The following is a 25,000-nucleotide window of genomic DNA, read 5'->3' on the forward strand; positions in this document are numbered from 1 at the left end:
GATAAACGACCACCAGGTGGAGCAGTGGAGTCGCCTCACACCGAACGCCTGGAATTTAGGTCGTGACTCTTGGACAACTCCGAAACGTCACGGGTCACTTAGAGGACCGCGATCACCAATATATCGACGGCGTAAGGTAGGTTCCAGTTGTCTAATTCCAATTTACCTAAGTACCCACGCCGTCTAACTACCGGGGAAACCACACCCTCGGCCGACTTTGTCCGAATGTAGTCGCTATCACCGACTCGGATCGGGCGTAACCGAGCAGAAGTTACCAAAGCCGCGCCGGACCAAATGAACAATTTACGGCACAAACGGCTTTACTGTTTCTTAATACGCACCTTGCGAGACCAATGAGAGAAAGCACAGAAAATAAGCTGGTACATTTAACAGGGGTTTATTTATAACAATAATCGGGGAGGGGAAGCACAGAAAGAGCAGAGTTATCCAAATAAGAAAATGTAATCTACAAGGAAAGGAAAACACTTATACAATTCTACTTGCAGACGGGGCCCACGGACAAACACACACACACACACACACACACACACACGCACACAATAAACTGGACCCCGTGGGTCTATTCGGTAGAGCCGGGCCGGGGTACCTGTCCCGCCTCGTGCAGTCACACCGACCCCGAACCACCACGGTGGGACTCAAACCCACGACCTTGGCGTTGTCAGCACCAAGACTGCAGACCGCTCAACCACGACCAGAAACCGTGCCCCAATCACCACCAGGACTGCAGACAGCTCAACCACAGACCGCACCGCAATCGTCTCCAGTACTGCAGACCGCTCCAACGACCACAGACCGTGCCACAATCACCACCAGGACTGTAGACCGCTCAACCATGACCACAGACCGTGCTGCAATCGCCTGCAGGACTGCAGACCGCTCCACAACGACCACAGACCATGCCACAATCGCCACGATCACTCCTTTCTGCTCTCCTCTCGTCTTTTTCTCTCTTTAGGTGGGAGGGGTTTCTTTTCTCGCCCCTCGCCTCCTGATTGGATGAGGGGTTGTCGGGCGACTCGTGGTCAGCCTCCCGATTGGCTGGGGTGCGCGTGTGGTGCTCGGCCTCCGCTCATTGGCTGGAGGAACTGGTCCATGCCCTTCCTTGGGGCGGAACCTCGATCCGAAGCGATGGAGGCTCTGCCCACGCCCTCAGCCAAAAACACGTGGGCTATGGCGACCGGGTCGGGTGCGGGTCGGCGTCGCTGTTGTTGCTGTTGTCGATGTAATAAAAACCTAACCAAAAAATAACTCGGAGCACACACACGAAAATCCCATTAGACATAGGGGATGGATTCTAACTATAAACACATACTTATCAAAATAACTGAACTACAGGGACTCTGGCTGTCTGTGTGCAAAGGCTTCTAGATTCGTAACAATATGACGTGTGTTAAAAACTTGGGAGTTATTTTGGGTTCTTTGTAGTTTGTCATTAGATACACATAGCCTTCTCAACTCAGATACACACGCACACACATCATCATCATCACCTCCTCCATTTAAAGGAATATTCTCATGGATGTTTTTTTAAGATATCTGTAAGGTTCTTCTTCCTCATTTCGGTTGCTACAATGATCACTGGTACATCTTACAGGATCTTTTCACTTCATTTTTGAGATCTTGGTATTTGATCATTTTCTTGATTTCTGCGTTTAGGCCAAAATTTCTGGGAACTGAAACTTCAATTAGCAATGCCATTTTTAGCTCGTCTGTTCGAAGAACAGAGAGCTATAGCGATACACCTGGCGTGAGCATGAGCATCGGCATGAGCGTCAGCGTGAGCGTGAAAATATTAAAGTTTTTGGTGCAAGTTATTTCCTTTCTAATGTTTTTATCGACCACACTATTTTTTACTGATTACAATATACAAATACATATATTTCTTTAAAATTATTTGGATCAGACTTCACTGCAATGCTTTATAAAAAATATTATTAGACTAGTCTTTTAAAAACGATAAATGTATAAACAGGCCAGCATTGGGTGGCTTTGACACCACTCTGGTTAACCTCCGCCATCTTCGAAGATGGATGGAGGTTACTGTTTTCACCCCTTTCTGTTTGTTTGTTTGTTTGTAGGCACGATAACTCGAGAACGGAAGAAGCTACTGAAATGAGAGCGAGAGATGAACCTTCAGAGTTTAGGCTTTATTCCATTTGATTGGAGCCGCTTCTGTGGACACACCAGGAAATACAGGTTCAGCTAGGAGTACATAAGCAGAAACGTATACATGTGCAGTTAACCATTGCAGACTAATCCGCGTAAGCACGGAGTTCGATATAATCTCCATTCTCACCAGTCAATGAGCACCTTCAGTTAACGAGCATCAAGTGGACAGCCGATGTCAATAGCAATGCCCTGGGGACAATCCACCCGTGCCGCAGAGACCTCCCCTTATACGCGAGACGCACAACATGTGATCCCGCGTCATGTCCCTTGATTCACGTTAATTCACCACATTCTCCTCACCTTTAAAATGTAACTAGGGGCCCATCTTACACACCATGATTGCTTTAGCACTATAGGAGAATACATTTCAAGCAACGCGGACTAATTGATCTACAGAAGCATACATGCCAAGCAGTGATTATTTTGAGTTGTAGGAGCATGGAAATGAGCATCGATATATGATATAATGGGCATATAGGAGCATGAGCAGCGAGAATGCCGATAATCCCCTTTACAGATTGAGTCGTCGAGGGGGCCTTATTCGTCGACCTCTCCGGGAGTAAACGGCAGTTTCACTTGAGGGAGACTCCCGATCCTCTTGGTGAGCCTCGACTTGTGCCGGGGATGACTCCTCGATCGCTCTCGGGTGGAACACGGCAGCCCCGTCGCCTGGCGGAGTTCCTGGGGGGGAAATGTCAGAAGGAGGAGAGCCAGGAGGTGGTGTACCGGCGGGAGGAGTACCGGCGGGAGCCAGATGGCGAACCGACACAGTGGTCTCCCTGCCATCCGGGAGCCTGACATGAGCATACTCTGGATTAGTGTCAATGAGTTCGACCCCCTCCACCAGCGGTTCATACTTGCTTTGTCGTACCGGGCGTTTCATGAACACTGTACCGGGGTGGGTCAGCCAGTTGGGCACCGTTTGACTGTCAACATAACGTCGTTGGTGAGTAAACATACGTTCGTGAGGAGTGGCATTTGTGGACGTGCAGAGCAAAGAGCGTATGGAATTCATTGCGTCAGGAAGAGCAACCTCCCATCGCTCGGGGCCCAGTCCTCTCGATTTCAGCGCCAGAGTTATGGCTTTCCAAATAACTCCATTATACCTTTCCACCTGCCCGTTTCCCTGTGGGTTGTAACCCGTCGTTCGACTAGTTGCTATGCCGTGCTCTAATAGGAATTGTTTTAGCCCGGCCGACATGAAACACGGCCCTCTGTCTGAATGTATGTACGAAGGTCTCCCAAACATAGCGAAGACGTCAGAGAGACATTTTACGACAGTGCCCGAGGTCATATCCGAGCACGGAAACGCGAAAGGGAACCTTGAATATTCATCAACAACGGTGAATATGTATCTGTTGTCTGTCTCGGTGGGCAGGGGCCCTTTGAAGTCGATGTTTAGTCTCTCGAAGGGGGAAGTAGCCTTGATCAGTCTGCCAGATGCCGCGCCAAAGAATCTGGGTTTTAGTTCAGCACAAACAGGGCATGAAGCATTCATTTGTTTAATATCTTCAACAGAATAGGGAAGATTTTGTCTGCGTACGAAATGTGCCATCCTGGTTACCCCTGGGTGGCACAGAGACACATGGAGGTCTTGCAAAGCCTGACTGATTGTTGCCGAACTGTAGACCCGGGAGAAGGTATCTGCAGCAGGGTTTTCCTTCCCGGGCCGGTAAACAATGTCGTACCTGTAGCAGGCTAGGTCTATCCGCCATCTCATAATTTTTTCATTCTTAATTTTCCCGTTATTTTTCCCATCAAACATGAAAGCCACGGATCGTTGGTCCGTAACGAGCGTGAAGTGGTTTCCCAGTAAATAATGTCTCCATTTACGCAGCGCTTCGACGATGGCGTACGCCTCCTTCTCTATTGCCGAGTCTCTGCTCGCTTCTAGAGAGAGTTCTCGAGAAGAAAGCGACCGGCCGCCCAGACTGATTAAGTGTTGCAGCTATGGCGTGATTTGAAGCGTCGGTCTCCACCACGAAGGGCACCGAGCTGTCGATCGATAAAACCACGGACTTACTGATATCATCCTTGAGATCGTGGAAAGCTTTCACGACAGCGGCATCTGGTGGAAAGTTTTTGCAATGCACTAGGGGATGTATTTTCTCGGAGTATTGCGAAATCCATCTTGCATAGTAAGCGAACATCCCGATCACCCGGCGCATTGTCTGCAAGTCCTGAGGTGGTGGAAGCTCACGGAGCGGGCGCAATCGCTCAGGATCAGGCTTAATTGTGCCGTCGGCTATCGTGTAGCCGAGAAGGTCAATTGACCTTGCCGAGAATACGCATTTCTCGTAGTTGAGAGTCAGATTATATTTTCCAGCAATGCTCAAGAATCTGTCCAGATTCCTATCATGTTCCCTCTGATCCCTACCGCACACTGTGACATTATCCACGTAAACAAAAGTGTCTTCGAGGTTTTCATCTGAGATGATGTCGTCCATAACCCGTTGGAAGCAAGCTACTCCATTCGTGACACCGAATGGTATCCTTCTGAACTGGTAGAGGCGCCGCCCTGCCTGGAATGCAGTGTGCGGTTTGTCTTCCTCTCGGATGGGAATTTGATGATAGGCGCTTCGCAAGTCGATGGTACTGAATACCTTATAATTGGCCACGCGTTCGACCATCTCATCTATGCGCGGCAGGGGGTAGGCGTCGAGTTGGGTGAAGCGATTGACCGTTTGGGAATAATCGACAACCATCCTTCTCTTATGGTTCTGACTGCTGGTTACTAACACCTGTGCGCGCCATGGCGAATCGCTCGGTTCTATAATTCCCTCCTCCAGTAATCGCTTGGTTTCTGAAGTGATGAAATTCATGTCAGCAGTGGTATATCGCCGCGATTTGATCGCTATCGGTTTGCAGACCGGCGACAAGTTAGCGAACAGCTGGGGGGACGTCACCTCCGCGGTGGTCAGCACATTTAAAATTAGACGAGGCTTGCTTCCTCCAAAGGGTATTTCGATGCTCGTGTGCTGCTTGAGGACATTATGACCCAGAATTACGTCTGCGCACAAATCACGAAGCACCAGCACCTTTACATCCCGATGCGTGTACCCTTTTACGTCCAATTCAACATTGCAGTACCCTCGTACGCGGGATTGTAGTGAGGTGGCGGCCATGCATACCGTATTGTCAGTCGGGTGGATTACCCATTTCCTGCCCTTCACTAGCGAGCTGTTGACGAAACTTTCAGAGCTACCGGTATCAATCAGTGCCTCAGCCATATGCCCGTTAATTCGCACGTTGATGATAGCCTTGGATAGATTCCCCGGGGAGGCTGCAGTCAATTTATTTTGCGAGTAGAGAGCCGCAGAAGTGGGTTTATTCCTCCTTAGAGTAGATTTACATACCCTGGCATAATGCCCTTTCTTGTCGCAATTCATGCATGTGGCATCTCTGGCTGGACATTTTTGACGAGGATGCCTTTTGTACCCACAAAAGAAGCATTTACCGACCGGAGCAGTTGCTGAGGAGTTTGACGAGGTCTGGGTATCCGGCTCCTCGGGTGTTTCTCCATCCCTCATGTCTGGCTGTGTCTGTGCCAGTGGGGTTCCTTGGGTTCCCATCGTAACAGCGTTCATGAGCAGCATCGGTGTCCCAAATGACTCAGATTGCTGCTGAGCCGTATCCATCGCTCGAGCCTGATCGACTACCTTGTCAAGAGTGGGTTGCGCTTTCTCTAGTAAGCGTTGCCGTATGTGGGCTGATCTGAGTCCTTGGATGAATGCCTCCCGTGTCGCTTCCTTTCGGTGTTCCTCGGCGCTTACGGCCCGGAAGCTGCAGTCTTTTCCCAGCTGATTCAGAGCTTGCAGGAACTGATCGATTGTCTCCCCGGCTGCTTGCTTGCGTGTGTTGAGAAGATGTCGTATGTTTACCTCGTTCTTGGGCTTCACGTAGAGCGCCTGCAGTACGTCAATCGCTGCTTCGTAAGTGTCGCACCCCGAGAAGAGCCTGTACACGCCGGGCGAGACATGATTCACGAGAGCGGCAAATTTGTCAGCTCCCTCCGCGATGATGGTCAGATAGTGTGAGAAGGAGCAGAACCAATGTGACCATTTCATTTCTGCGTCAGTCGTGTTTGGGTCTGCGTCGAACCTCTCTGGTTTGTAGATCTTGTCCATCTTTGGTTGAGAGAGCCGAGAAAATCAAATGGAATAAATTGAAATGAGAGCGAGAGATGAACCTTCAGAGTTTAGGCTTTATTCCATTTGATTGGAGCCGCTTCTGTGGACACACCAGGAAATACAGGTTCAGCTAGGAGTACATAAGCAGAAACGTATACATGTGCAGTTAACCATTGCAGACTAATCCGCGTAAGCACGGAGTTCGATATAATCTCCATTCTCACCAGTCAATGAGCACCTTCAGTTAACGAGCATCAAGTGGACAGCCGATGTCAATAGCAATGCCCCGGGGACAATCCACCCGTGCCGCAGAGACCTCCCCTTATACGCGAGACGCACAACATGTGATCCCGCGTCATGTCCCTTGATTCACGTTAATTCACCACAGCTACCAATGTCAAATTACACCACGTGATTCAGCAGGGTGATGGCTCGTGCTGATTAGATTTTGGTCAAAATCGGTCAAAGGTCAAGGTCACAGTGAGGTCAAACATCCAAAACATTCGATTTTTTGATGGTTTGGTACAGCATCATCGAAGAAACTTCTGGTTTGCGTCGCTGCCTTCTCTCGAGACAGCTTTTATTAGACAAGGTCAGAGGTCAAGTTGACGATTTCGTAAGTACCAGTCTATGACTGCTTGTTTGTTTGTTTGGAGGCACGATAACTCGAGAACGGAAGAAGCTACCAATGTCAAATTACACCACGTGATTCAGGAGGCTGATGCCTAGTGCTGATTAGATTTTGGACAAAATCGGTCAAAGGTTAAGGTCACAGTGAGGTCAAACATAATTCCGTAAATTAATGTGTTGAAATGGAGTATTTTTGCTTCGCTCGACGTTACGAGTTCGTTTTAACTTCGATTTTAATTTTGTTTTCGGTTTTTGCGATCGCTTAGGACGATTGAAACTCTGTTGTCGAAATTCTGGTAAAAATCGGATGTTTTGGAGCCTTTTTATGATTGTATAAAAAGTATTTCACTCGACACGTCACGGGTCGTCACGTGATGCAGTGTGCTAGTGCAGACGCGTCGTTGAGTGACGTTAAGGTATAATTGCATGGAGAAATGGAGTATTTTTGCTTCGCTCGACGTTACGAGTTCGTTTTAACTTCGATTTTAATTTTGTCTTCGGTTTTTGCGATCGCTTTGGACGCTTAAAACTCGGTTGTCGAAATTCTGGTAAAAATCTGATGTTTTGGAGACGTTTTAAGATTGTATAAAAAATATTTCACTTGACGCGTCACGGGTCGTTACGTGATGCAGTCTTTCATCAGATTCTTCTGAAAAGTAATACACCGATTATCTGGCATATCCTGCTGGTACTGAATCACTTTTTAAAAAAATAAAAACAAAAAAAATGGAATTTTTATAAGAAATCTAGTTTTTGTCTGGGACTCATTATCTGCAAACCACAGTGTAAAATCGTAGACCACAATGAATTCAGAATTCAAGCTCCCCTTGGGCTTCTGACTGATTCATGCTTTTATTGGACAAGGTCAGAGGTCAGGTTGACGATTTCGTCAGTACCAGTCTATGACTGCTTGTTTGTTTGTTTGCTACTTACGAAATCTAAATATTTCGTAAGTATAATGATGACTTCCGTTTCTGTTTGTTTGTTATCTTGCCAAAACGAAGTTTTGCAAGATATGTTAGTCAGCTTGTATGTTTTTATTTATTTTTTTTTTTTTGTTGTTGTTGTTGTCTGTAATCACATATAAAAAATTCTGCAGAGCACTGTTATCATCGGAAATTTTTGTAACTTCGCATATCAGAGGCCTATAGAGGTCCCTTTCAGTGCACAAAATTTTGAAGGTCAAGGTCAAAGGTCAAGGTCACTTTGGCGCAAATCAGGGGAGTCGACGAAACCCTTATTTTTTGAGTGATTTTGATCGGATCGTCTTCAAACTTCATGGGAATACAGTTCATGGTCTGGCGCTCAGCTGATTAATTTTTGGTGGCGATTGGCCTTGACCTTCATATGTTTTTTTTTTTTTTTTTTTTTTTTTCTGGACTGCAATCACGTATAAATCACTCTGCAGAGCACAGTTGTCATTGGGAATTTTTGTAACTTCGCATATCAGGGGCTTATAGGAGGTCCCTTTCATCGCATAAAATTTTGAAGGTCAAGGTCAAACGTCAATCTCACTTTGTCGCAAATCATGGGAGTCGACGAAACCCTTATTTTTTGACTAATTTTGATCGGATCGTCTTCAAACTTCATGGGCATATAGTTCATGGTCTGGCGCTCAGCTGATTAGTTTTTGGTGGCGATTGGCCTTGACCTTCATGGTTAGCGCCTCAGATCAAACATATTTGACCCCAAGGTCAAATTTTCAAGTTTTAGGAACCATATTGTGTAGTACCTCAAATTGAACACCTCGATGAGTGCTTTCTAGATATGTCAAGCTTGAGACATTATGATGTCATTTGGTGACGTTATGAGGCAAACACATATTTTTCATAGTTACTCTGTAGAACGATTCTCATCGGAATCTCTCGTTGGCAGATATTCCTCAAGGAGTCGCTCCTGGTGGATAGCAGCTCTGTTCACCTCAGTGTGACCTTTAAGAAGTCACACGTGGTCACCTTTTGGCAAGATACGGGTCACCCTGCGGGTGACATTGGTTTTTTATTTGTTTGTTTGTTTGTTGTAGGCACGATAACTCGAACGGAAGAAGCTATCAATGTCAAATTACACCACGTGATTTGATGGTGATGGCTAGTGCTGATTAGATTTTGGTCAAAATCGGTCAAAGGTCAAGGTCACAGTGAGGTCAAACATAATTCCGTAAATTCATCTGGAGAAATGGAGTATTTTTGCTTCGCTCGACGTTACGAATTAGTTTTAACTTCGATTTAAATTTTGTCTTCGGTTTTTGCAATCGCTTAGGACGCTTAAAACTCTGTTGTCGAAACTCTGGTAAAAATCGGATGTTTTGGAGACGTTTTAAGATTGTATAAAAAATATTTCACTTGACGCGTCACGGGTTGTCCCATGATGCAGTGCGCTCGAGCAGACGCGTCGTTGAGTTACGTTAAGGTATAATATAATTGCGTGGAGAAAGGGAGATTTTTGCTTCGGTCGACGTTACGATTTTTGATGCTTTGATGCAGAATCATCGTAGAAACTTCTGGTTTGCGTCGCTACCTTCTCGAGAGACAGCTTTTATTAGACAAGGTCAGAGGTCAAGTTGACGATTTCATAAGTACCAGTCCATGACTGCTTGTTTGTTTGTTTGTTTATGAGCAGTATTACGGAGAAACTCCTCAACGGATTTCGATTAAACTTGGTGGGGGGGTTAGGTATGGTCCAAGGATCATGGCATGAAATTTTGGACTTGGTCCCCCCCTCCCCCCCCAAAAAAAATTGTTGGAGAAAAATTTTTATTTTTTGCATTTCTACATGTTTTAAGTGATTTCCAACCCTCCCCCCCCCCTCTCCAAAAAAAATGTTGGAGAAAAGAACTATAACAGCACTGTTGACATATTTAATGAATAAGATATAAGGTTCACTTGAGTGACCCAGCAGTATTGGCGGCAGAGGTTTTGCACTCTCCCGAGTTCTCCCCCTCGAGTTTGTTTCTTTTTTGTACCCAAGTGCTATATTATCCATTCACAATGCTTTGTTTTCTTTGTTCACGTTCGATGGGATCATCAGGTCGTACATGAGCACTACTTCCTTATTCTCAATTAACACTTTTGGTTCATGTTTCCATAAGTTTTCTGGGACTGGGATATTAAAGTTACTCGCATAACCCGCGCTCTGCGTGACATGTTGGGGTGGGTGTGTTTGAGAAAGGAACTGATGCAGAGTGTCAGTAGTAATTTTACTTTAATGCAGTAAGTGGAATACAATGTTCGAAGTACTTCTTGATACACAATGTTTTTGGTTATTGCATTGTCATTGTGGAGCCCTTGTTTTGTTGTTGGTATAATTTGCACTGTAATGTCCGAGAACCGACGTGATCGTGAGAAGGCAACATATAGCTGACCGTGACTGAACACCGGCTGTGGAAGATATAACCCAACTTTATCAAAGGTTTGGCCTTGCGCTTTGTTTATAGTAATGCAGTAGCTGACTCTTACTGGAAACTGTGTTCTTTCAAGAATGAATGGCAAGTTCACATCTGATGGGGCCAGTTTGATTCGTGGTATCAACACATCGTAACCTTTGTTTGCCCCAGTTGGGATCTCGGCATCCAGAACATGGGTGTGGAGATTCCTTACAATCAGTCGTGTACCATTACATAACCCTATTTTTATATCTAGGTTACGTAAGACCAAAGGACACAAAGCCAAATGCAGTAACCGTTTTTGGCACGATTTCACTGTTTCAGAACCATTTTATTTACTTTTTTTTTGTACCATGCACCTCATATAGTCGTTGAGATCATGTAAGCCGAATATCACGTTACTCGAGCGCAGAACAAAGTCGAAGATGGCGCGACAAGAAACCACAAACTGGGAAATAATATATAAGATGATTACTTTCAAAACCAGCCTTTATAAGCATTGGGGGTGGTGGGGGGGGTGAAGCGTGGGGAAGGTTCAAACTCCCCTGAACACACACACACACACACACACACACACACACACACACACACACACACACACACACACACACACACACACACACACACACACACACACACACACACACACACAATTGGAGTGAAGTTTACAGGACAAAGTGCCTGGGAGCTACAGGACCATCCCTTTATCCCATATCTTATGTTGATAATGATGACATGTGCCAGTGGATTACTTCACATACTTTGTTGTGCCTTTGTGTGTACAGCTGCTCTCACATGAGTTTTTTTACATCCTGATAGGAGATGAATCGTGATTTCTGTTTCTACGTTGCAGAACCTGCACTTGTCCGATTGGCTCAGTCCCACCATTCTCTTAAAGCCATTTAACATCGTGTGCTTGGTCTTAGGCATTTATTATGATTTATATTTTTTCTTGCCATCCCAGTTGAGCTGATCTCTTCTTAGCCATTCCAATGAACATTCTTGTTTATCCCCAATCTGTCCAACTTTTTTTTTTTTTTGAATTTTACTGTCCTTTTGTCTTTCTTCCAACCCGGGACTTTCAAAATGATGTCTTCTTCTCCTTCTCCTTCTCCTTCTCCTTCTCCTTCTCCTTCTCCTTCTCCTTCTCCTTCTCCTTCTCCTTCTCCTTCTCCTTCTCCTTCTCCTTCTCCTTCTCCTTCTCCTTCTCCTTCTCCTTCTCCTTCTCCTTCTCCTTCTCCTTCTCCTTCTCCTTCTCCTTCTCCTTCTCCTTCTCCTTCTCCTTCTCCTTCTCCTTCTCCTTCTCCTTCTCCTTCTTCTCCTTCTCCTTCTCCTTCTCCTTCTCCTTCTCCTTCTCCTTCTCCTTCTCCTTCTCCTTCTCCTTCTCCTTCTCCTTCTTCTCCTTCTCCTTCTCCTTCTCCTTCTCCTTCTCCTTCTCCTTCTCCTTCTCCTTCTCCTTCTCTCCCGTTAGGGGTCGCCATAGCGGATCAACCGTCTTGTTGTCCGCATAATGATTTGGCATAGGTTTTTACGCCCGATGCCCTTCCTGATGCAACCCTGGTCGCCTCTTATGACACACAGAGATATGGTACACCTATTCTAACCGGGGTATACACCGGGCCCAGTACAACTGGTACTCATTTCGCCGACCTCGGAAGGATGACAGGCTGAGTCAACCCCCTGGTGTTTTGGACTTGGTATATATATATATATATATATATATATATATATATATATATATATATATATATATATATATTTACATACATATATTAATTCAGTGTCCCAACGGGACTTGAACTCCAGGACCTTTTGGGTCCCAAGCCACTGCCCTAACCACTGCGCCAACACCAGGCTTGACTTTCAAAATGATGTATGAATGCTGAACGAGGCCGTTTGCCCATGCGCTGTGTGTTCATTTTCAGTGACTCTGCTCTTCTCACCGGGCACTTTTAATCTGCCGTTGTTAGCGCAAAATCTGTGATTCAAATAGTCTTTTAAACATAATTTTAAGCATTTAATTGAAAGTGGTAATTTGAAGATGGTCAATCACAATTGTTCTGTTCCTGAATGCAAATCAAACTCACGGAGATATAGCAAATATGAGAGGTGTTTAGTTCCTACCTTTTCCTGTTAATACAATTATCGAGTGGCAACAGTGGCTATAGCACACGCACGCACACTTCTCCTTTCACCAACAGATGCAAAAATCTAGTACAATTTATGTTGTAGCCCTGGAACCAAATTTAAATAATAATAATGATATATATATATATATATATATATATATATATATATATATATATATATATATATATATATATATATATATATATACACACACTTCTTCTTTCGGCTGCTCCCGTTAGGGGTCGCCACAGCGGATCATCCGTATGATGCGCATAGTGATTTGGCACATGTTTTTCGCCGGATGCCCTTCCTGACGCAACCCTGGTCGCCTCTTACGACACAGGGATATGGTATACCTATTTTAACCAGGGTATACACCGGCCCAGTATACTGGTACTCATTTCGCCGACCTTGGAAGGATGACAGGCTGAGTCAACCCCCTGGTGTATTAATTCAGTGGCCCAACGGGGCTTGAACTCAGGACCTTTTGGATCCCAAGCCACTGCCCTAACCACTGTGCCAACACCAGATATATATATATATATATATATATATATATATATATATATATATATATATATATATATATATATATATATATATATATATATATATATATATATATATATATATATATATATATATATATATATATATATATATATATATATATATATATATATATATATATATATATATATATATATATATATATATATATATATATATATATATATATATATATATATATATATATATATTAGTCGATCGAGTCGAAAAAAAAAAAAAAATTCTACTAGTAGGGGACCTAGACTGTCATAGCATTTAAAATAAGGGTTGGAGGTCACACTTCTTGCTATACTTTGTTTCTATGTGTTTTTAGGTAGGTATGTCCATTCCTCATAAGGTTTCAGAGGTCTGCTCATCAGACACTCTTGTGAACAATTTCTGTGGGTGGAAGTTTGAAGATACGAGATCACCAAAATGAGCCAAATAATTAGGGGTAGGGGAAACTGAAATGAGATTTTTTTTGCATTTATTGTGTTGCAATACATGCATATTCATGGCTTACATTTTGACGAGGCCGATCGGCCTCGCCACCGTGATCGATCCGGTGGTCGATTTTCACGGGGTCTTTTTATCGGCCCCGTAAAATTAAGCTATGAAAAAATATTTATTATTTTTTTTTTAAAGAAAAAAAGTGAAGATTACCTGTATGGCAAAACAAAACACCTTTGTTCAACACCATTGGTCTCCTTTTGGAAGCGAGAAACGGACAATGACATCGTTGAAGCCATCTCCACAGATGATGAGAATACTGTTGTGTTGGACTTATCTTCAGGTAGCTCAGGGGATGAATCTTCTTCACAATTATCTGATGAGTCTGATGATAGTGACTTTTGGGGGTTTCTGCCTGAAGATTTACATCAATACTAAAGTTAATTAGTATTTGGCAGAATGTACTGAACACATGTATCTTATGTTATTGGACTGGAGAGAGATACTTGCAGATAAATTAGTTTTGTTGAGACAGAAATGCATCAATAAACTCATTAAATTTGCGACTGTTCAGATTTTTTTTTTTGGTCATTCAGCTTTGCAGCGAATAAAGTTTTAAATTTGTTCCGAGAATAAATCTTTTGACATTATTACTATGTTACTGATGGATCCAGGTGTGGACATTCAAGTACAACCTTCATTACAAGGTAATGGCAGTGAAAAGTCAAGATTTATCCCCATGTATATGTTGAACACAGTGGGCTAGTCCATGGGGAGAAATGGATTGGACTTGTGTACGTAATACTTGAATGCTCCCAGTTCAATGGCATACATGTAATGTATTGTACCGGCACATCATTCATGCAAATTGTCAGAACATTTGTCATTACAGGTAATAATCCACAACAACAAAGACAACTTGGTTCTAATTATTTTTAATGAAAAGGATTGTGGGAAAATACTGTACTTGAGCAGAAAGTTTTGTTTCTCAGAACTTTGTGTTTGGCCCCAAGAAGGGCCGTTTAAGGTACATTTTGAAATTACATAGTTAGGATTAGGCTCAGGTTATTCAGATTCTTTGGCAGTTCAGTTTGTACGGACATTGGTCAATTTGGATCACATGTTAAAACAATTAACAAAAACGAATTCACAAGATTTTGAAGCAATTTTAAAATCAGCCCCCTCACCCCACATGACGAGGCCTATTTATTTATGATCTCTTCCTTTCTTCACCAGCTATTGATTTAAGCTGTTTGCGAATGGCCTTTGCAGTATGAAATGACTCAGAAGGTGATGTATGGGACTGTTGAGGTTCAGTGGCAGTTTTGTCAGTGTCAAGATCCTCCTCAATGTCTGCTGATTCTTCAAGGCAATCTTTCAGTTTCTTACCTTCTGTGAGGACTGTTCCCAAAGCTAACTTGGAGGAACATAAGAGATTCAAAGTACCGACCTGGGGAACAATCATAATTTGCTCACCATAGTGGTTCTGAAATTGTTTTACAAGCGCATCACTACGATATGACATGGCATGTTCCACATGCTTCTCATCCAACCACATACGAAGCACATCACGCAATTGCAAAATACAATTAATAAAACAATCACTGAGCAGTTTTGCTTCAATAGTGGAATAAGCCACTGAAACCCTTTTTCATAGACACTCAAAGTGTCAATAGTGTTGATATCTGGGGCGTTTGTTCATAAAACTATTCAAACACAACCTATGACACCTAAAGTCATTTGCAATCATGTCCGCACAGCCTACGTCACAACCTTGAATCAAATGAAGTATTCGTTGATCATTGAGTTCATTGGCTTTATTCCAAATTGATAACTGTCTATCCCTTGTGGCAACCAAAATCAATTTGCGATCTCCTTTTTTGTCTCTCACTTCACCACACACAAAACAGTTCGTTTTGATATCTAACTTTGTGTCAAATTTCAATCAAGTAGATGTGCAGACGGGTTCTTCATCCATATTTGCAATGTTTGTTTCGACCTTAGGCTGTTTTTTTATCAACCGTTTTTTTTTATTATTGTATGTACTTCGACACGAACTGTGAATCTTTGGAAGTTTCTTGAGAAATATGCCCTTATTGCTGATATCATCTAGGAGACGGTGAGCAACCTTGTCCATTCGATGGGATAAAGCATACAGTAATGAGGGATAACCATTCTCTGTGACATTTTGAAGAGTACACGATGTCTTCTTTTGACAAATTATACAGGACTTATAATCTGTCCCATTACTTGGCGACTTCCTTTTCTCACCAATTCGAATAGCCCCTTCCTCCATTGTGTCGCTGGGATGTACCAAGGTACATATACCTGAAGATGTGTGAATTTAGTAGTTAAGAATCAATATACAACTATTAAAAAACTATGTATTGGAGGGCAAAAATAATAAATGTTCAGTGCTTAATTCAACAAACAAGTGATCATTGGCCTCACGGGCCACCGTACAATCGAGTTGCAGATCAAATGAGATTATAATTTATATACTACATGTACTAGGTCTGTAAGGATGCTACCTACATGACCTATATAGCTGCTGGCTCTCTTGCCTGTACATCACTGTAGCTATTCCTGACCGACATGCAGGCCTACATTTTTTTTCAGGCACCTTTTCAAAAGCTGTGCTATTTATGACTAATTAAGTTCATTCATATGCTTGTTCAAAACTACTTACCTTATGGTTGATATTAATTTCTTCCTGCCATTGTATGGTTCTGAATAATGGACTAAAGTTGGATTGAAATTTTTCTGAAATCAACACATGATGCCAAGGAGAGATGAATAGCAATTTACCTCCAATTACTGAAGAGTGCTTTGTTTAATAAAAAAAATCTGGTGGCCTGTTCAAGGGTACTGTTTTTTGTTTTTTTTATATTTGCAACTACAACAATACATGAAGGCTTAGCTGTAACATTATGATTAATAAATGTAGGCCTATACTCTTATACTTGTGGCCTTTCAATGTATTTAGTTCCAGCATCACTCAGCTCCAGTTCAGGAAAGAGAGTATGCTTTATTGAAATGTCTGAAACTGGCAAAGGGTTAATGAAGGAATGGGTTAATATACACTTCTGGTGAACAAACATTCATTCTGATATCCATTTGTGACTATGCAAATGCTTCACAAGCTTCAAAATAAAACAATTGTATTTTTCAGAAAAAGCTGAAATTTGACTTTTTTGCATATTTTGCATATCGGACTTGAGGGGTTAATATGAAAACTATAATACTTATGCAATTTTTCATTGTATAAAAAACTTTGGGTATATGTTGGCTTATATTAATAGCATTTGTGCTACCCAGACTCTTGGTTTGGTCACAGCACCATATTTAATATCACTAATACCCAGATTTTAACTTGCATCCAAAATCTATGACCTTTTGACCCCTCGTGACATAATCGCTGACGTCATCAAAATTTTATTAATGCCTAATTGTAGTGTGGGCCAACCCCTTCTCAATGATACCTAATATGCATGACTTTCATCACAATTACTTCATAAAAAACTTAATTTAGTTTCCCCTACCCCTAATTATTTGGCTCATTTAGGTGATCTCGTATCTTCAAACTTCCGCCCACAGAAATTGTTCGCAAGAGTGTCTGATGAGCAGACCTCTGAAACCTTATGAGGAATGGACATACCGACCTAAAAATATATAGAAACAGTATAGCAAGCTGTGTGACCTCCTTCAAATGTTTAGGGCTCTGGGTCCCCTACTACTACCCTTATTGTCAATGTGTGTGTGTCTGTCTGTCTGTCTGCAATGCGAGGCTCCACAGCACAAACCAGCAAACCGATTTCGATGAAACTTGGCGAACAGGTGCCATATGGGCTGGGAGTGTGCGTGTTTGAGTTTCGTTGCTAAGCAACCACCCGTTGCCTAGCAACGGGACTTTGAAATTTTTGGAAAATCATAAAAAATGTATTTTTTCGAAAATCAAAAAAATTATTCTTGTGTTCATTGAGATATTGATTAAAATCTTACTTTTCAAAGGGGGTGTATTCATTAATGCTGAGCACTGTATGTGTATGTATATATATATATATATATATATATATATATATATATATATATATATATATATATATGTGTATAGTATATGTATAGTATATGTATATATATGTATAGTATATGTATATATGTATAGTATATGTATATATGTATAGTATATGTATATATGTATAGTATATGTATATATGTATAGTATATGTATATATGTATATATGTATATATATATATATGGAGCCTTGTGTTGGCGCAGTGGTTAGGGCAGCGTCTTGGGATCCAAAAGGTCCTGAGTTCAAGCCCCGTTGGGCCACTGAATTAATACACCAGGGGATTGACTCAGCCTGTCATCCTTCCGAGGTCGGCGAAATGAGTACCAGTGTGTACTGTGCCGGTGTGTACCATATCCCTGTGTCATAAGAGGCGACCAGGGTTGCGTCAGGAAGGGCATCCGGCGTAAAACATGTGCCAAATCACTATGCGGATCATACGGATGATCCGCTGTGGCGACCCTTAACGGGAGCAGCCGGAAGAAGAAGAAGAAGAAGAAGATATATATATATATATATATATATATATATATATATATATATATATATATATATATATATATATATATATATATATATATATATATATATATATAATGCCCCTCAACCCATTCAGCACCCACACTTGCATTTGTAATAACTGGAATGTAAGACCCATCACTTCCAGAGAAAATAAATAAATATTTACTTTCACCCTTTAAAAATTGTGTGAATAAATTATTGGATATTAGCTGCTCTTTTTGATCATATCTTTTCTCACCTGTGTTGCAAGTAGAGTGACCTGCTTTGTGATGCGTTAAATGGCGGTGTATAATCGGAAATGCTGTTTGATGGGGGCAATGTGAATAAAACGGAAATGTTGAAAAGAAACAAAAAACGGTTGAATATTGCTAGAATTTCATCGATGTGAGACTCACCATTGTTTTAAGACTTAAGTGAAGAAGAATATGCAGGAGAAGTTTTTTTTGGTTGTTTTTCTTGAATCTGGCCCATTTATCCTACACAATCCTGGTGTTGGCTTCGTGGTAAGGGTGGCTCGCTTGGGATGTTATGGTGCTGAGTTTGAGCATGTTTTCCTCTGAATTAACACCAAGTGGGGTTGACTCAGCCTGTCATCCTTCAGAGGTCGGCGAAATGAGTATCAGTGTACTGGTATAGGGACACATCATCAGCGGCATAGTTGTGCCCCAACAAAATGATAGCAACCCGGTAACCCAGCTGCCATACGCAAGAAGAAGAAAAAGAAGAAACAGCAGTTATATCCTCCCCTTATTCAACTATATCATACTGTTTCAAACTGGCCCATCTATCCTCACCTTTCTCAACTATATCATACCATTTGCAGATTGGGCTTGATTAGTGGAATCCTCTTTCGGACAATTACTAACAGCTAATTCAGATGGACGCAGGCATGCCGAGGCCAAGCTCGAGCTCCTTTTATATTATAGATGTGTTGATTTACTGGCTTCAGGAAGTGCATTTTTGTTGGAACTTAGCAACCCACAAACTTCCCCACTGCAGAATCCTACATCCCCCTCCTGCACTGGTGAATCCCGCAAGACCTCTCCCACACTGTTAAATCCTGCCAGCACTCCCATGTTGAATCCCACAAGTATTCCCACTGAGAAAGTCGCAAAACAGCTTTTTTATATAGTCTGGTGAATTTTATTAAAGGAAGAATAGCACGTGTCTTTAACTAATCGATGGTCCTGCTATTGCTGTGGTACCAACAGTAAAGGTCTTGGATTAGTGTTACCACTGTGAATCCATGTCGCGCCAATCCCATGCTCCCATCATTCGGTCATTGTTGCCGTCATCTTTGGAGTAAGGATGACTTGTTCCACCATCCAGAAGAAAATTGTTTGTTCTCATTTTTAGTCTAACAATTATCATCATCCTCTTCTACCCTGTCACCTTCCTTAGGTCGTGAGGCTCCTTCGAGCTGGCAGTGCAAAAGAGGTTTCATATAATGCACTGGCCACGCACATTGTAACTTCTGAGGCAGAGCACACGGACGTTAGTGAGGCTCGAGAGGTATTCGACCTGCCTGTTGTGAAGGTTGGTTGCATTGTCTGACTTGCAGACTTCTTACACTTGTTTAATATCATGATTCATGGAATTACACATTTTACCATAGATCATGTAGAACCTAAGTACTTGTACATCATTGATCTGTGGCTATGTGCTTGCATACCTATGGTTTAAAAAAAAAAAAATATATATATATATATATATATTGTTACGTTTGAGGGGGGGGGTATGCATTCAAAGGGTAATTAGGATGTTTAATTAGGTATGCCATGCTGTTCGAGTTTACCAGGATCTCGATGTAATAAGTAGCAATTCAGTGGTGATAAGTTGTCTAGTAAATGTTCATTTCTTCAAGGGGGGAAATGATAATTGTCACGTAATTAGATAGGGACACGGGATAGGGTAAGTGTGTCTGCGTAAACCCCTTTTGGGTATTCTCTGGAGACTGGCCGTGACGTCACAGGACAGTGCAGCGGATGGCTCCGCCCCGTGATCACGATTGGCAGAAGGCGACGGCGGTGGGCCAATAAACGGCTCGATTGGAGGTAACGAGGGCAGGAGGATAAAAAGGTTCTGTTCGGGGTCGAAAAGGAAGAGGAAGAAGATTACAACCAAAAAGATCGTGTTTTTTTGGTGGGGAGGCTGTTGCGCGGGGAGCGTCCTTGTTGTGCTGATTTGATCGTGTTCTTGATCGTGTCTTGGAGCCTTGCTGAGCCTCGTTCCTCACCTTGGTTGGCTCTGGGGTTCTGCTGACTCGGAGTACGGGGTCGAACGGCGGGCGGACCAGCCTCCCTCTCCTGCTCGCAACTTGGCGCCAGAACTGGTTCCCTGGCGGCTGTGAGCGGACTTGGGCCAAGACAAGGAGGTCGACAGCACCACGGTTTCTCCTGCCCCCCTGACGAGAGCAAGGCCAGCTCGTCCGACGCCGATCCAGGGACAGTTGCGTCCACACCACGGTCCAGCCTGACCACCAGAAATAGCTACGGTGTGTGTGTGCGTGCGTGCGTGCGTGCGTGCGTGCGTGCGTGCGTGCGTGTGCGCGTGTGTGCGCGGGCGCGCGCCTTAGAGGGATTGAGATCTGTATATTCATTGGAATTGTCTGTGTTTTTCCCCACGCCCGATCCCACACCATCCCGTCGAATCGCCCCGGATCCCTCTTCTTGCCGAGTCTTGTTATTTCTGGTAATAATAAAAAAACAAATAAACATCATCAACTCAGTGAAAAGTGACTCGTGCCACCTTCCTCGTCCCGTTTGCGGTAGAGCGATTAGAACCGCCATGTTTGGGTTATAAATAAATCAACCGCCTCCATCGTTTCGGCTCATTTTACGTTGGCGGGACTGTTCAAGTCCCGTGGATGTCACTATATATATATATATATATATATATATATATATATATATATATATATATATATATATATATATATATATATATATATATATATATATATATCTTAGTTCTACATATGTGTGAGCTGTCGTTGAGGGGGAGAATGGAACTGTAGATCTGATATGTACCTGCTCCTTCCCACAGCCATCATGGGTGACACTATCTGTGCGATGTGGAGTATTGCTGCCGTATCCTTCCTTGGGCATTGACCAGCAGTTTTGGGTGCTGTGCAAATGTAGATCTGGATGAGCTTTCTGATACATTTTATCTCATGTGGTGAGAGTTGAAGAGTATCCATACTGCTTGGTAGGTCATGTTTAAGCAGTCGTAAATTTGGTGCTTGCTTGGAATGTTCCAGGTGTTTCGCTGTGGGGCTTCTTGCTGTTAACTGGGAAAAATCTGTGACTTCTTAACACCCCCCCACCCCCCCACACACTATCCTCCTCCCTCCCTCCCCCCCCCACCTACCTCTCTAAACTTTCATTACATTCCCTTTGGGCTGACAGGATAGCCTAGAAGTACGGGCACTTGCCTCTGAGCTTTTCGCCTGGGTTTGAATCCCAACCCTGGTGTCACACAGGCGATTATTCACTGTGTGTGCCTCACGCAGATGAACATTTAACTGGGTGTCCTGTCTTATTAGCGTTAATTCCATCCATCCATTGGGACCAGACTAAGTGCAGAGCATTAGTGCTGCCTAAGCAGTCTCCTTGACTATTGGACACAATCCTGGACGGGTCGCCACTCCGACACAGTATTCCAGCATGCTGGCACTCATTTTTGCCGACCTCGGAAGGATGACAGGCAGAGAGAGTCAACCCCACCTGGTCTTAATTCAACATCTGAGTGGGATTTGAACTCTGGCTCCTTGGATCGCAAGCCCACCACCCTAACCATTAAGCCAACACCAGGCATTGTAGCGTTAGTTGCTGGACGTTAAATATCTCACTGCGTCTTTCGTCACAAGTCAGTGAGTTATTGCCAACACCCTGGGTAGATTTCAAATTCCTGCTTGTAATGTGGGTCACAATGGACTGTGACCACAGACTGTGGTGTTCCTGGAGCCTTCTTGACACGGTGTTACACCGCCTGCTATCTTTGAGTGTGATTGCTGTCTGGGCACCAGTTTCTGCACTAAATGTAAATGGACCAGCTAGTTGAGATGTTTCGTGCGAACGGCCTTCTTCAGAATCAAAGGTGCAATCACTACCATCATCATTCTCTTCCGAGATTCTGTGTTCCATTGTTTATAATCCTCAAGTAGTTTTGCTTCATTTTCTCCCCAATTTCCCCTTACCTTCTTTTTTAATATATTTTTTTCACATTTTACTCACACCCTTTAGATATTCTTGATCTTTCTTGACTCTCTTGCTGCAGTGTGAATGGCTTTTCCCCCGAGGCTGGCCAGCCGTTCTCTGGTGTGACAGCCTGTCTGTCTCAGGTGAGTGCTAACTCCAACTACTTATTATCTAAATGCATGATGGCTCTGGACCATGCATCACTATTCCAACATACTGTAATGGGTAAAAAGACCCATTAGGCCTTAGGCCCCAGGATGGGTCACAATCAAATTAAGCAAATTTGAACAAAGAAGAAATTTCAATCACATTAATAATGAGAACGGCATTCAGTAGAACGCTTAGCTCCACCAGGCAGAACAGATTACTTTTGTATCCCACTGATAGGCTTGTATGTGCATCCAGACCTTAACCGAAATCTAATCAACTTGTTCTTGTCACCTAGCTGACTCGTCCACCAAGTTTCGTCCAAATCCATCCATAACATTTTCTGAGATAGCAGACAGACACAGACAGACAGAAGGGAAATCATAACCTCCATCCACCTTCAGTGGTGAAGGGAATATATCTACCACAAAAACAAGGGGCATGGATTTGGAACAGAGCCCAATATAAGACAACATTGGAGATCTTGCTACAATCCATGGCCATGAGTTTTGGTAATACAAAGAGGAAAGCAAGGGAAAGGCAGGAAAAAATAATGCATGCAAAGAAGAATAAAATAATCAGCAGGTACGTCCTTTTGGCGTGAATGATGGTGGCTGCCACGTGTTGCTCGCCCAGAGCACACCTCGGCCACGTCATCCTGGTAGTTGGTGAGAGCAGTTGTGTGGGGTGAGGGGAGAACATAGCGATGCTGTCCTTTTATAACCTTGGCTGGACCCAGCAGCTTGACCCAGTGCAGCTCATAGTATCTCCGCCAATTCAGTGACAACCTCTCTCTCTATCTGTCTATCTCCCTCTCTCCCTCGACTGGCCACACCACGCACTTCACTTGACATTCACCACCCTGTCGGTGCCCTTGGACTGCTTGTGCCCAACCTCTTAACAACTTCGAGTCGGAGCACGCCTCCGAGTGAACCGCATTGTACCACCCTGCGGCCCAAGGAAAGCTCGGGTGGTACAGTGCGGTTAACTGACATTCCCCTGGGTGCCGTGGAACGCAGGCATGTACATCAATGACGTGGAGGGATGGTGGGAAAGGTTGGAGACGCAAGGGAATCCATGGGACCTGTGGCTCACTGCAATCTCTCACTGTCTTATTCAAGTTCTTCTTTGATGCACAAAATGTCCACGAGGGCGATACAACGACCTATGCAATATGGTAATTTACATATGAACCACAAAACAAAACAGTGCTTCCGACTGCTCCCCATAACCGTTTCAATATCGTGAAGACATGAAATCCACATCAAACCTTTTCACTTGATTTGATGATGAGGGTACATATAATGAGCTCTGACTTTATAGGCCTTGCTCTTTAAGTTTTCTTGCTTTTGAGTATTTCTCCACAAATTAACCATACTAGCAGGGGTATCCAGCATTGCACAATTCTGTTCTAATCCTGTTGGCCTTTTAAAGAAACAATTATTTTTTTGTGGTGGCTGAAAACGCTTCCCTCTACCCACGACAGAATCGGGTGAGGAATCATTTAATATTACCTTTCACATAGCTACAAAGGCTTAGGCACTTTTGAGCAATATATACATATATTTTTTTAATAGTAAAAATAAATATATATAATTTTTATTCAAAATGTTCAATTTTTTTTAAGCCTAAACACTCCCCAGCACTCATTGATGAATCTCTGAAAGTTTGACGAAGATCCCTTCTCCATTATATCTGAGAAAAATGGCGACACACAGATAAGCACATAGTGTTGTGGCCAAAAATATTAGCACCCTTGTACTTTTTAAAAATAATTCACAAATGTCTCTAAAAATAAGTTGATATTGATAAAAGTATTTGGTCTCCACAATTCTTTATTTCACTGTTCATATTTACAGAACCTTTGTTTTTTTTATTCAGAACTCAATATATCCTTTTAAATCAGAAAATAAAAATAAATGGCATTGACAAAACTGACACCCTCGACTTAATATTTGGTAGCACAACCTTTTGGGCAAAATAACTGACGTCAAGTGTTTCCTATAGCCATGAAATAGCTTCCTGCACCTTTCTCTACTGGCAGTTTGTCCCATTCTTCTTGTGCAAACTGCTCCAGTTCTCCCAGATTTGAAGGGTACCTTCTCCCAACTGCTGTTTTCAGATCTCCCCACAGGTATTCATTGGGATTTAGATCTGGACTCCTTGCTGGCCACTTCAGAACAGTCCAGAATTTTGTCTTGAACCATTCCTGGGTGCTTTTTGAAGGGTGTTTGGGGTCATTGTCCTGCTGCAAGACCCATGACCTTTGACGGAGATCCAGCTTTCTGATACTGGGTTGAACATTGAACTCCAAAATGCCTTGGTAATCTCCTGATTTCATAATGCCATGCACACATTCAAGGCATCCAGTGACAGAGGCCACACAGCAACTCCAAAACATCACTGAACTTCCTCCATGTTTCACTGTCAGGAAAGTGTTTGTTTCTTTGAAGGCTTCATTTTGTTTTCTGCAAACATAGAGATGATGTGCTTCACCAAAAAGCTCTAATTTAGTTTCATATGTCCACAGGACATTCTCCCTGAAGGATTTTGGCTTGTTCAGGTGTGTTTTAGCAAACTCCAGTTGGGCTTTCTTAT

General features: G+C 43.0%; 2 protein-coding genes across 7 annotated transcripts in view; one reads left to right on the forward strand and one right to left on the reverse strand.

Annotated features, from left to right (window-relative positions):
• Window positions 1-25,000, forward strand: part of PAXIP1 (PAX interacting protein 1) — a 93,825-nt gene that overhangs the window by 902 nt on the left and 67,923 nt on the right. The window contains exons 2-4 of one of the 6 annotated variants that reach the window (XM_085892888.1): window positions 19,458-19,592; window positions 21,102-21,145; window positions 22,335-22,398. In XM_085892888.1, coding sequence (XP_085749014.1) covers window positions 19,458-19,592; window positions 21,102-21,145; window positions 22,335-22,398 — 243 coding nt within the window. Of the gene's footprint in view, window positions 1-19,457; window positions 19,593-21,101; window positions 21,146-21,461; window positions 22,155-22,300; window positions 22,399-23,459; window positions 23,580-25,000 lie in introns of those variants that run through there. The other 5 variants (XM_085892890.1, XM_085892895.1, XM_085892889.1 and 2 more) reach the window with 5 other exon arrangements.
• Window positions 754-6,704, reverse strand: LOC147022205 (uncharacterized). The gene is made up of 3 exons (XM_085893533.1): window positions 6,545-6,704; window positions 4,673-6,420; window positions 754-887 (listed from the first exon to the last, which is right to left on the reverse strand). Exons 2-3 carry the CDS (start codon window positions 6,315-6,317, stop codon window positions 754-756), a joined length of 1,779 nt encoding a protein of 592 aa, XP_085749659.1. The 5' UTR covers window positions 6,318-6,420; window positions 6,545-6,704.

The sequence above is a fragment of the Eptatretus burgeri genome, chromosome 8 (assembly GCF_056783735.1).
Source record: "Eptatretus burgeri isolate ZD-2024b chromosome 8, Ebu_testis_v1, whole genome shotgun sequence".
NCBI lineage: Eukaryota > Metazoa > Chordata > Myxini > Myxiniformes > Myxinidae > Eptatretus > Eptatretus burgeri.